This window comes from Biomphalaria glabrata, chromosome 14, assembly GCF_947242115.1.
Source record: "Biomphalaria glabrata chromosome 14, xgBioGlab47.1, whole genome shotgun sequence".
Lineage (NCBI taxonomy): Eukaryota > Metazoa > Mollusca > Gastropoda > Planorbidae > Biomphalaria > Biomphalaria glabrata.
In genome coordinates, this window is record NC_074724.1 from 7,641,799 (window position 1) to 7,654,183 (window position 12,385).

General features: G+C 37.2%; 1 protein-coding gene across 5 annotated transcripts; it reads right to left on the reverse strand.

Moving 5' to 3' along the window:
- Window positions 1-123: 123 nt before the first annotated feature.
- Window positions 124-7,006, reverse strand: LOC106068680 (uncharacterized). Of its 5 annotated transcripts, none has more exons than XM_056011496.1 (3): window positions 6,633-7,006; window positions 4,258-4,321; window positions 124-1,471 (listed from the first exon to the last, which is right to left on the reverse strand). In XM_056011496.1, the coding sequence occupies exons 2-3, from the start codon at window positions 4,286-4,288 to the stop codon at window positions 531-533; spliced, it is 972 nt and encodes a 323-aa protein (XP_055867471.1). In that variant the 5' UTR covers window positions 4,289-4,321; window positions 6,633-7,006; the 3' UTR covers window positions 124-530. The 5 variants fall into 5 exon arrangements, with proteins under 5 accessions (XP_055867471.1, XP_055867473.1, XP_055867472.1 ...); XM_056011498.1 differs by having other exon boundaries at window positions 6,943-6,998; XM_056011497.1 differs by lacking the exon at window positions 6,633-7,006 and adding an exon at window positions 6,160-6,620.
- Window positions 7,007-12,385: the final 5,379 nt, after the last annotated feature.

The following is a 12,385-nucleotide window of genomic DNA, read 5'->3' on the forward strand; positions in this document are numbered from 1 at the left end:
TGTATATTATTTTGTACGAAAATAAAAATAATATATTTAAATAGCTGTGATCACTTCCAAAGCGTATAGAAATGTAAACTACAAACAACAAACATCTATTAAAATGACAAACTCATATGGCTCTCTTATAACAATTCTGCAACACTTTATTTTCCTACTCTAAGTCAGAGAGCTTTTTACAAATACAAGAGCAAAGCCTATTACAGTTGCAGGTCAGTGTTAAGTGTTTAGTGTTTATTTTTGTAAATATAACTGTTATCTGGCTTTACATCGCTACATACTTGAACAAATATCTTGATATAGATGGTGAACCATTTTGTTTATTTATTTTAAATAGCGCACTAAATATGTACATAAATGCTTGCTTCAATTAGAATATAACTTAGTATGGCAATAACAAGAAGAATGAAAAGAAAGAAAAAGTTCTACACAATAACAATAGTTATTACAATTATATTATAAACCATTACAAAAATAGCGAAACTTTTGATTCGAAAACAGGCCGACGAGACGATTGGCATTGGAAACATTTATTTTGGACACCAAGTTGTGCTGTAATTACAATCCCCGTTACATCCGCTGTGGGCGTACGCAGTTTTGTCCCAGTCCATTCCATAGAGATAAACAGGGGCTCCACTACTTCCGGTACAGGTACTGGCCTTGTAGTTTAAATGCCAGCCCCTGTTGTCAATATAAATCCATTTCCATACTCTACCGTCTAAGTTATCAAAGGAAACACATTTACCACCCCCGTGAGGATGAGACACAATAACAACGATCCGGTCTTTGTACTTTCTCTGATTGGATTCCTTTTTATCATTCTGGTAGTTTTCTCGTATACTCTTCCATAAAATATTAATTTGTTTAATTGTTAGAAGCAGAGAGGCAGCTAAATTTTGATCACATGTCACGCACGACAGCACACAGAGGTCGCCGTTTGCATTAGACCAGATAGTACCAACCCCGTAAAATGTTTTATTTCCTCTGCCATCGTTACCTTCGTAAAAAAGTTTTATTTCAGATTTCTCTGCTTCATCGGAGTCATAGACCACGTGAGTCGCGGTAAACACGTGAATGTTCCAGACATCTCGCTTCTCAGAGTTAGCCCCCTTACAATGATCACAAGGGCACTTCATCTCGCCGTTTTCGACCTTTAACACATCACATATTTGACCGCTTCCAATGAGTCGACTTTCTTTTCCTCGATCTTTATAGCCCGGGTACTCAGCTTCTGTTCCCATCCAATACTTTCTTCTCTTTGCACTGCAAAATTTGACAGTTATTCTCACTGTCAGCTCTGCCATGCATTGAATCAGATCGAAAAGATTTTGCTCGCGATAGCCTGCTGGTAATTTCTCTAGAAGAAGCTCATTTACTGGAATATATTTTGTGTGATCTTTCTGACATTCGCGTTTTTGGTTTTCTACTTCCGCGACGTCATCTGATTTAAAGACGGCAGTTTCATGTGTCCCTGTCAAAGAAAAAAATTGTGAAAATATTGTTGTTTTTAATACAAGTCAGAACCAAAAAATTAAAACCTATTATAAAGCATTTATACTTTCTACGTATTGGTAAGGATACATCAGCATCACAAGTTGTCGGGCTATATGATAATAATTGTGTAAGATCTAGTTACTTTTTTAAGAACTATCTTACTGCCAGAGAACCTTAGTACTATTTAAGTGCAGAAAAAAGATATGTATAAATAGTTCGTCCATCGTGGTTCGATGATGACCTCCTTTGTCATCCAGGGGGCTGAGGGCCTTGCACTGGGGTTTTGTGCATCCTCGTGGCTGGTGAATGCTCTGCTGCCCACTGGGCAGGTTATTTCTGCTGGAGTCGAAAAAAGATAGCTGAGTTGGTGATGAGCATAGGCAAGACTTGCACAGCATATTGTCTCAGATGAAGAAATCTAACCAGAAATACTGAACATAATTCCAGTCCACAGCAGCACTTGCAAAACTTAAAACAATGTGGAAAGACAAAGGTATAGCCCTCAACATGGAAATCAGACTGATGCGCTTCTTTGAAGCTTGAGAATCCTGGACACTGACTGCAGAACTAGAGAGGAGGATCCTATTAATGGAATTGAGATGCTACAGAAAGAGCCTAGGTATCACATACAAAGGCTGCATCACAAATAGATTTTAAAAAAAAGTAAAGTTCCCCTTTCAGACCTTGTGGTCTATAGGGCAGATGATCTGTTTCTGTGGCCTACGGTTAACGACGGTGTTATGTGGCCAGCACAACGACCAACTAACTTCACTTTGCCCAACTAATGTCAGGTACCCATTAGAGCTGGGTGGACTCAGAGGCGCCCGAAGATCCCGAAATTAAAAATCCCAGTCCTCACCAGGATTCGAACCGCGGTCTCCGGTTCGGAGATTAGTCTAGTGATCAGACCACACGATGGTGTCAAGAAAACGGAATCTCAAACTCTATCACAAGGTTCTCAGGGCTCGCAAAGACCTTTTTTCGGGGAACAGTTCCAGGAAAAGGAAGAAAAGGCAGACAGAGAAAGCGATGAAAAGACAACATAAAAAATGGACAGGCCTCTCATTGAAATGGATGTTATCAAAGGCAAAAGGCAGAAGAATGGAGAAAGACAGTTAACAGATCCTCTATGATGCCCCAACGGTCCATCAGAGTAGGGGTTAAGGGAAGATGAAGGGTTAAGGATTGAGTGAATGTATGCGAGAATATGTGTTACATTTGAGTGTGTGTGTGTATATCAGGGTATGTCTAGAAACTTATGCGTGAATGTATGTAAAAATATTTATGTTAGTGCACGTATGTTGGTATATTTATCTCAGTACATATGTGTGAGTGTATTTATGTTGTTGTATGTGTATAAGTGCTGAAAGAATTGCCTCGGTGGAGCTAGTGTTATCGTATTTTCGCGCATTTATCCGGCGCACCCTTATACACAACACAAATTACAAAATAAGTACAACAAAATCCCATCTATATACCCCGCATGTGCACAGCTTGACAACTGATTGCATGCATATGAAAGATTCTCTACACGAATCGTTATTATTTGTTGTCTTGAGGTTAATAATGAGATGTGTATACAACTTTTTAATGTACACTTCACAATCACACAGTCAACTATAGAAGCTATACATACCCACCGGTATGTGACGTATACGACAATAGTTTCTGTTATGCTATGTTTATGGATAAGATACATCTTGTAAACCCCGCGCCATTGAATACCCCGCACAGCTGTCATTCGTTTGTAAAAAATACCTGTATAACCCGCGGTGGTTATGCGCGAAAATATGTTACTCAGAAAGCTAGCCAGTAATTAGTGAGAGCCGGGTGTGAGACCTACATCAGTTACCCGGATCTCGGTTCAGAAAAAATGCCGTGCGCATCAATGGCGTAGATAGGATGGGGGGGAGGAGGGGGGAGAATTCCCCCCCCCCCCCGTGCCCCCACTTGAGGGATGTCCGCAAATGATTTTTATTTACATTGAAAATTTAATATTAAGCAATTGCAGGGGCCTCCAAAGAGGTCAAGAGCCCCCCCCCCCGACCCCAAAACGATGGAAAATTCCTAGCTACGCCCCTGGTGCGTATGCAGCCATGCCGCATGTTGCTTCGACGCTAAACTGAAGAAGGTAACTGTAAGTAAAACGTATTAGAAACCTCCGTGAAAAACATACATGTGCGACAACATTGTACTGTATGGGTTAACTATTCTTGATACTGCCTCCAGGCCATGGCTGACTTGGGAGGGGGGGGGGAAAGCTACACATGATGGAAGAAACACTCGGCGCATCGCATGACATCCAATGGTTTAATAGAGCTGTCCTATTTATGCAGTGGGCGCCCTCACTTTGTGGCGTGGGGCGATGTGACGAGGCAGATGCCCGAAATTGTAAAATTTTAAAAATGTTAAAAAAACAAAGAACTTTTAATTGCTAGTGATTCCTCCTGTAGCTTTAGAAAATTGTGTCAAACTTTATTATTACAGCACATATTAAATGTATTATCTTATCTTATATAATTGAGACGTTACTTCAAAAAAAAAGATGATTATGTCCAACGCGCAATGCATTTAGTCATGCATATTGACCAATGACCTAAAGTCTGCTAAGTCACTGGTTCTCCTGGCTAGGCAACCCATTCCATGCTCTTATAAGCACTAAGGAAGTATGATTTAGATTATCAAACAGAAAATTATTTTGTCAATTTGTTTTTTAATTGGACAAAAAATAATTAGAATTGTTTTTATTTTGAATAAACTTACCATAATCAAATTTCGTTTGGAAGAGGCCCATTAGATATACTGGTAGCTAGTACAAACTCTATTCCTGAAAAGAGAAAAAAAACATCCATTTTCATAGAGTCGTATTTGTGCATCTCTCTTTCTGTCCCCTAGCTCTCTATCTTTCTGTCCCCTAGCTCTCTATCTTTCTGACCCCTAGCTCTCTATCTTTCTGTCCCCTAGCTCTCTATCTTTCTGTCCCACTCTTTCAAATCTATCTTAAACTCCGAAGGAACATCCGAAACATGTAACACATTTTACAAACAACAAACAAACAAATACAGGAGTAGACCGGAGAGTAACTCTGTTGAGTAAAAGGCATGTTATATTCATAGATTATTCCCCTTCTTATCAATTTTGTTTCTTCTTATCTTATATAATACAGACGTTACTTCAAAAAAGAAGATGATTACGTCCTACGCGTCATGCATTTAGTCATGCATATTAACCAATAACTTAAATTCTGCCAAGTCACTGGTTTTCCTGGCTAGCTCAGGCAACCCATTCCATGCTCTAATAGCACTAGGGAAGAAGGAGTATTTGTACAAATTTGTCCTAGCATATGGGACGAGGAATGTGCCTTTATCTTTGTGTCTTTCAGAGTATTTTATTAAATTTTGTTTTTGTATTTGAAGATTATGGTTCAGTGTTTTATGTATTATTGCTACTTTACTTTTGAGCCTTCTGTCCTGAAGGCTTTCTAAATTTAGTGATTTTACTAAAGGTGTTACTCTAGTCAAATGTGAATATTCGTTTGTTATGAATCGCACTGCTCTATTTTGTGTCTGTTTTACTATAATTTATTAGCCCATCATATATATATATATTTATATATTTCTTTGTTTATATTTTTTCCAGGTTGACGTTATTTTACATGTTCTTCCCCCTAAAATGTTTTTTTAACGTCATTATTTAAATCTTTAGCACACCAATGGTAAAACGTATGTACCTGATCGACAAGAAAGAGAAAAAGACATAATTTAAATTATCTACACTGTTTTGTCCACATTTCAATAAATTGTCTTTTTTAATTCTGCAATTTCTACTATAAGTTTTATATAAACAAAATAAAACTATATAAATTAGATGTCGAATTATGCATTATGGAGATATTCAATTCTTATAACAAAATTTGAAATTATTAACTAAGGAACCAGTTTTAATATTATACTTGTCTTGGAGATCATTGCATTAATAGGGAATACAATTTCAGTGTATAAAAGTCAATAGGCTACCCTAAATGAGAAATGATACTTAAGTCTCAGTCTGCTTCAATAAGACACCCACTATCGTAGACCCCACACTTTTTTTTACGTGGATCCCTTAGGGGTCGTCGTAGCCCCCAGGAGGTCAATTTAGACTTTGTCAATAAGACTAGAGATCACTTTTGGAATCCCTGAATATTATGGAGTGTATGTGTGTGTTTCTATGGTAACGGTGAGAAGAAGCAAGTGATTGGTTGGTGGCTATGTAGTGTGAATGATGCAAGATAAGAGGTATTGTCATCAGCTGTCTGGAATATTAAAAAGAAATCTAGAATGCCAGAGTGAAATAACATGTTTTTATGTGAAATTTATTTTAGTTAAAATATCATTTCATATTATTACTTATGTCTACTATATTTATTTCATTTCATCTCAAATTGAATTTGTCAATATTGTAATACAAGTTAAATATAGAACTGTTTACTAAGAAGTTATTCAAGTTAGTTCAAGTTTTTTACAAGTTAAAATTAAATACACCAACAGCTGTGTAGTTGTCCACCAGTAGCTTGGTGCTTCAAGTCAACAATCGTCAACAGCACTGAAGTAGACACTGCTTTCTAAGGAAAGAAAAAAGCTCAAGATATTTCGTTAGAGTGAGAAGTCTGCTTATTGATTTTACCTGGAACTTAAACACATTTTCAAAAAGGATAAATAAAACTGTCGAAGTCTTCCTCAAAGATCTTACGAAATATAACAAAATACTCATGTATATAGACTTTAGTAGGCCCAATATTCAGTCACGTGCAAAGATATTATAGCAAAAGTAAAGTTCCACTTTCAGAACATGCGATTTAAATGGTAGATAATGTTAAGGTCATCTGTTTCTTTGGTCAGCGGTTAACGAGCAGGGTGTCATGTGACCAAAAACAACGACCAACCGCCTTTACTTTTCACAACTAAAGTCAGGTACTCATTACAGTTGTGTGGTCTCAGGGGCAAGCTAAAAATCCCGAAGGTGAAAATCCCAGTCTTCACCGAAATTCAAAACAAGGACCCCAGGTTCTGAAGCCAAGCGCTTAACCACTCAGTCACTCAGTACTAATCAGAACAAGTAGAAAAATACAAGTGTATAAATGAAGATTAAATAGTTACCTAGATCTAGTACTGAACCACAAATAAGAAAAAATCTGTGAAATGTTTACTTCATCAGGCATACTTCCAATGTCTTTAAAAAAAAAACGTGACTAAATTATAATTAGCCTAACATCATAAGTGTTCTGGAATCTTAAGAATTAAAGCATGCAAGATCTAAATCTAGATCGATGGGAAAATCGATCTATATTACAGGATCTTAGATTGCTAGTTTGAAATGTGCAAACACTAATGTAGGTCTATTTAACTATATTCCTTTGAATGAAAACACATTGTAAGAAAACGTATTGTCTCTCGCACGAAATTATACCACGCTTCTGTGTTTTCCTACATTCACAGCGTCGCAATAATACGCGTGTTTACAAATGTGTAGTTGTTGGAAATAAGGTCAAGGTCATTGTCATACTTTAATTCACATTGGACCTATTTTTTTTAGCTTGCCTAGAACCGGGGTCGGCAACATGCGGTTCGCGAGCCACATACGGCTCTTTGGATGTGAAGCTGCGGCTCTTTAGTCCCATACCCCAATATTCTTTTGTTATCGGAATTTTTTGTTTTGAAAAAGTTCGAATCGTTGAATTAGGATTAGGCACCGAATATATCTCTCAGCCAATTGTGCTCGCTTTTCACCACACCCCTCCCCCATTACACGAATCGTCACTGTTGTCAGCACATCAGAAGCTCTTGGTCATCGTCGGATGTTTCTAAGTAGGTTTTAATTCGCTTTCGACGCAAGACAAATTGGCATCTTCGCCACTCGCTTTGGCTGGGACGTATAGTTTCTTGTTTCAAGTAAATGAGTTAAAAGCGATTATCTTCTAAAAGTTAGAAGCAATCTACAAGTAATGCTATTATGGAAAGCTTTGCGGTACCACTAGAAATTGCACAAAAATGCAAACAATTTAAAGTTGTCAAAGACTGCTTCCTTCGTGCATCTGAAAAAACAGTCTCGTGATTTACAAAAAAAAAAAAAACACACAGAAATCATGAAATTAAAAAAATCAAAGATTTGCCACAATCTACTAAAACAGTATAAGATAGAATAGCTAACATGTTTTCAAATGTAACATATTTGCAGGTGAAAGATATTCTACTTTCTTCTGTCTTATCACTTGCTATAGATGGGTATTTCGACATAAAGACACGGCAAAAGTTGCCTATTTTTGTCAGGTATATGTATTCCCAAATGTCCAAAAGAACTTTTGGGAATGCTACCGCTCTCTGGACAAACTAAGGAGAAGATGCACGTATGCCGTGCAAAAATACCTTGAAAACATTAAGCTCGTTTTATTTAAAATCGTGTCAATAGCAACTGATGGGGTCACATGACAGGAAAAAATAAAGGGGCAACATCGATGCTTCGGAGCAAAATAAACAATGAAATTCTTACGTTTCACTGCATAATAAACCAAGCCATGAAGCGCTTTATGCCCAAATATTTTCAGCCGAAATAGTTGACGTCATAAATTTGGTGATCAAGATTGTTAACAGCATCTTGTCAAATGCACTCTACCATAGTCAGTTTAAAGAATTTTTGAAGGAAATTGAGTCTCTTTCTTCCCAATAAAGTGCAATGGCTTTCCAAAGTTTAAAACGTTTTGGTTTGTGCTTGAATGAAATAAATACATTCCTAAATGATAAAGACATTAATCACCCTGAATAGAGAACAACAAATGGTTCCAAAAAAATTACTTTATGGTGGATAAAACAATGAAATTAAATGAGCTGAATCTACAACTGCAAGGAAAGTAAAATCCAATCTATGGTTTGATAGAAGAATTCGTTTGTTTTAAAGAAAAAATATTTTTTCCGAAGATATTTCAGAGCGGCTAGTTACTTCATTTTCAATGTCTAAAACAGAATCAGTGCAACTTTTGACACGAATTATTTCAGCACAGTTGTAAAAAAAATCTAAGATGAATTTCTTGATAGATTTGAGCAGTTCAAAACCGACCATTCTGTCATTCCAAGTAAATCCTCTCAACACAAACAGTAACGAAATCCACATTGCTCATTTTGGAATTGATAACAGATCTCTAGATCTGCAATTGATCGATTTAAAAAGTAAAGGTTTGTGGCGAGGAAAATTTACAGAGTTAAAAATCAAGTTGGAAGAGTTGGAAGTGCAGAACTGATGTAGCCATCGTAACACGAGTGGACAGCTTTAAAAGGAATGCCGCGAGTTGATGAGTTGAATAGTCTTCCAGATTGCTTACAGTCCGGTGAAGAAGTTGGCATTTGGAGTGCTATCTTTGGACCGACATATTCGTGCGAGAAAGCGTTCTCTTGCATAAATATAATTAAAAGTAAAGTAAGAAGCCAACTAAAAAATTAAAATTTAGAGCCGCGCTTGAAACTAAAAATGAACTATTAGCTAAATGTATCCAGACTTTCTAAAACCTTGCAGAGCCATCGCTCCAGTGTGCTCATATATTTGTTATTGAAGTACAAGTTAGTGTTCTTAGTAAATGTTTTACTGTTTTAATTGTTTCCTAAATTAATTTTTGTTAAAAAAACATTACTTATATATATAGGAATAAAAAAGTTTCTTTTTTTTTTTCATTAAAAAAAGTGTGTAAGTACTATTTATTGTTGGCAAGAAAAAAACATTGTGGCTCTTTAAAAAAAAGTTAAAATTTTGTAAATTCTAATTTTTGGCTCTTCCGACTCTAAAGGTTGCCGACCCCTGGCCTAGAACAACAAGAAACAGCAATTAAAACCACTCCTCAGTTGCCGCTATTATTAGGACTCTAGGACTCGGCCTCTAGATCGATGCGAACGTGAATAAATATAGATTATAGATCTAGACCTAAATACGCTTTTACTCGATGCTTCGCGTGATTCTATTTCAAATATTTACTATGTCAATAGAAACAGTAATTGATCGCTTGCAATTAGTTGCAATACTCCTGCGAACGTAGCCAATCAGATGTAAAACAAATTAGGTAGTTCAGTGTCCCTTTGCACCCAGGCGGTCCACGCTGGCAAGCGAAGTTAAGTTCAACTGTAGGCCTCTTATGAAGTGTGTGTGTGTGTGTGTGTGCGCGCGCAGGGCCTGCCTTAGATAGTAGCAGGTCCTAGGTGAAGTGAATTTGGTGCCCCCCCAAAATAATTAAATTAAAAAAAATAAACTTCGTAAAAAATTAAAAATTTCACAATTTATTTCAAACCTAGTCAGGCTAGTTGTCGCTAGTAGTATCATTGGGCACATGTTTAACAATTTCTTCTCTAAATAATTTTGTATGAGTCCTGTTTGCTTATGCCTAAGGCAGGCCCCTCATGTGTGCCTGTTTCCAAGGTTACGGTGAGAAAAAGTTAACGATTGATTGTGGCTACGGAGTGAGGATGATGAAATTACAATTGGGCCAAGCGTAATGCAAATATGAAACGATAGATGATCTAGAGCAGGGGTTCTCAACCTGTGGATCGCGACCCCTTGATCATTTGCCAGGGGTCGTTTAAGACAGTCGGAATTTATTTTTTTTTAAATGAATTTTTCATCGCAAGTTTTTTGGGATTTTTTAAAATACGTATTTAACGTGTATCAAGCCTATTATGAAAACTATCGTCAAGCATCAATAAAATACATTAAAACGTGAGGGTGCGTCATTTGTAATGAAGTTTTCGCAGTTCGCTGCCATATGTGTGAGGCCGAACAAACGTCCGAGCTTTGCCGACAAGGACATAATTTAATTTTGAAGGCTTATAGAGTCAAGAAATCCAGCCTGGTGGCAAGTAGCATAAGTAAAATATAGCAGCCCTTGAAGCACATTTTTAATTTGGTGGCTCTCAGAATTGCTAGAGCTATGAAACCTCACACCAATACCAAGGATATAATATTGCCAGGAGCTAAAGACATTGCTCGAGTTATGATTGGAGCCGAATTCTTTACTATATTTAGTGCAATTTCATTATTTAATGGCACTGTTCACGGAAAAAAAAAATCTCTGCTGATATTATCAATCAGGTAATTCGGAAATATGATATCTTATCCATTTCCAATATTTAGCATCCGGTGTGATGAATCCGCAGACGTAGTAAATTGTTCACAATTACTAGTTTTCTTAAGATATATACACAATAGCGATTAAAAAAATTAGTTTCTATGCAAACTTCTTGAAATTAGTTCTGCAGCACATGATGTAATTGATAATGTTAGTTAATTTTTAGAAAAGTAAGGGGATGTCTTCAAAAATACTGCTGGATTTCAATGTTTGGTACACAGTGTGTATATATCGTAACCCACTGTATGATTCATGGTTATATATTACAAATAAAGATACTATTACAAGCTTTGCATCAATAGCAAGGCAGCTAAATATGATTTCTTTTCAATGTCACCTAAAGAATTCTGGATTAAATGTTTGCAGCCATTCTGTTCTATTTGAGATTTTTTCGAGACATCCTCTTCCATTTCCAACAGTTGTATGAAATATGATTTTCTACAGTCAAGTCTAAATACAGAAATAAACTTGATGCAGAAGTTGTGAGTTCTATATTTTCATAATGATTTCATAACATTAGCTAAATCACAGGAATACAGACTCCATAATACATGTATATGGCTCCTTCTGTTTCGGAAGACAATGGATGCGCCCAGATGAGTAACTTGCTTTAGTTTCGTCTTGAGATGGGGCAGAGTCTAGAGTGACTGATCAAGCCAATTCTGTTTGCCACAGTTCGTGCATGTATATGCATCTGTCCTAGGACCAGGTGACTAGCTATCAGGTCAGCTTTCTTTTTCTTTCTCTTGACTGATGCAGCTTCGTTTCTTTTGCTTTCGGCAAAGTTTGTACCAGCACATAAAGTCTCCATGTTGTTCAGTCGAGACCCGTGGTTCTCATGTCTCTATTGCAGACATCTCTAAATGTTAGTCTTGGGCGGCCCATGGCTCTGACTCCTTCTGTAAGCTCAGCGTATACGATGTCTTTATGGATTCTTCCATCTGGCATGCGAGTGACATGACCGAGCCAGCGTAGTCTTCTCTGTGTAAGAAGAGCATAGATCCTGTGCATATTGGCCCGTTTCAATACGTCCTGGTGGAAGACATGATTCCTCCAAGAGATGCACAGTATACGTCTCAGGCAGCGTAAGTGGAAGTTATTTTATTTATGTTCTTGAAGCATTAAAGTTGTCCAGCACTCACGGCCATAAAGAAATGTGCTCAGAACGCAGGCATTGTTAAATATGATTTTGTTTGCCGTAGTCAATTTGGTATTTTCCCACACGCGCTTGGAGAGTTTTGCCATTGCTGCAGAAGCCTTTCCTATTCTTTTCGTAAACTCGTTTTCTAAATCTAAGTTTCTGGCTATTGTCGTTCCCAAGAATGTGAATTCTTGCACCACAGTAAGTGTGTGATTTGCAATATGTACCGCCGGTATCTTGTGCCAAGATTTCGGTCTTGAAGAGGATTTTTGTTATGTTAAGCCCTTGACAAGCAGCTGCCAGAGCATTCACAAGTCTCTGTAATCCTTTTTGTGAATGAGATATGAGTGCCGCATCATCGTTGAACAGCAGTTGCCTTATCAAGATACGCCGTCTGTTAAGGCGTAACAGGTTAAATAGCTTTCATCGGATCTATTGTGGATATATGCTGCACCTTACAGCAATTTAAAAGCCCTGGTAAGTTCATAAGAGGGATCTGAATGAGAAGGATGTTTTGAAGCAGGCCAGATTTCTCGATGGGCTGTAGCGCCACTGGAATGGATGAATGGTAAGTTCATAATAAAACGCACCATAAACTATTACATTTT

Coding starts and splice junctions, on each gene's coding strand:
- LOC106068680 (XM_056011496.1), bottom strand. CDS start 4,288: ATGGGCCTCTTCCAAACGAAATTTGATTATG. Junction 1,472..4,257: donor CCAAACGAAATTTGATTATG/GTAAGTTTATTC, acceptor TTTCTTTGACAG/GGACACATGAAACTGCCGTC.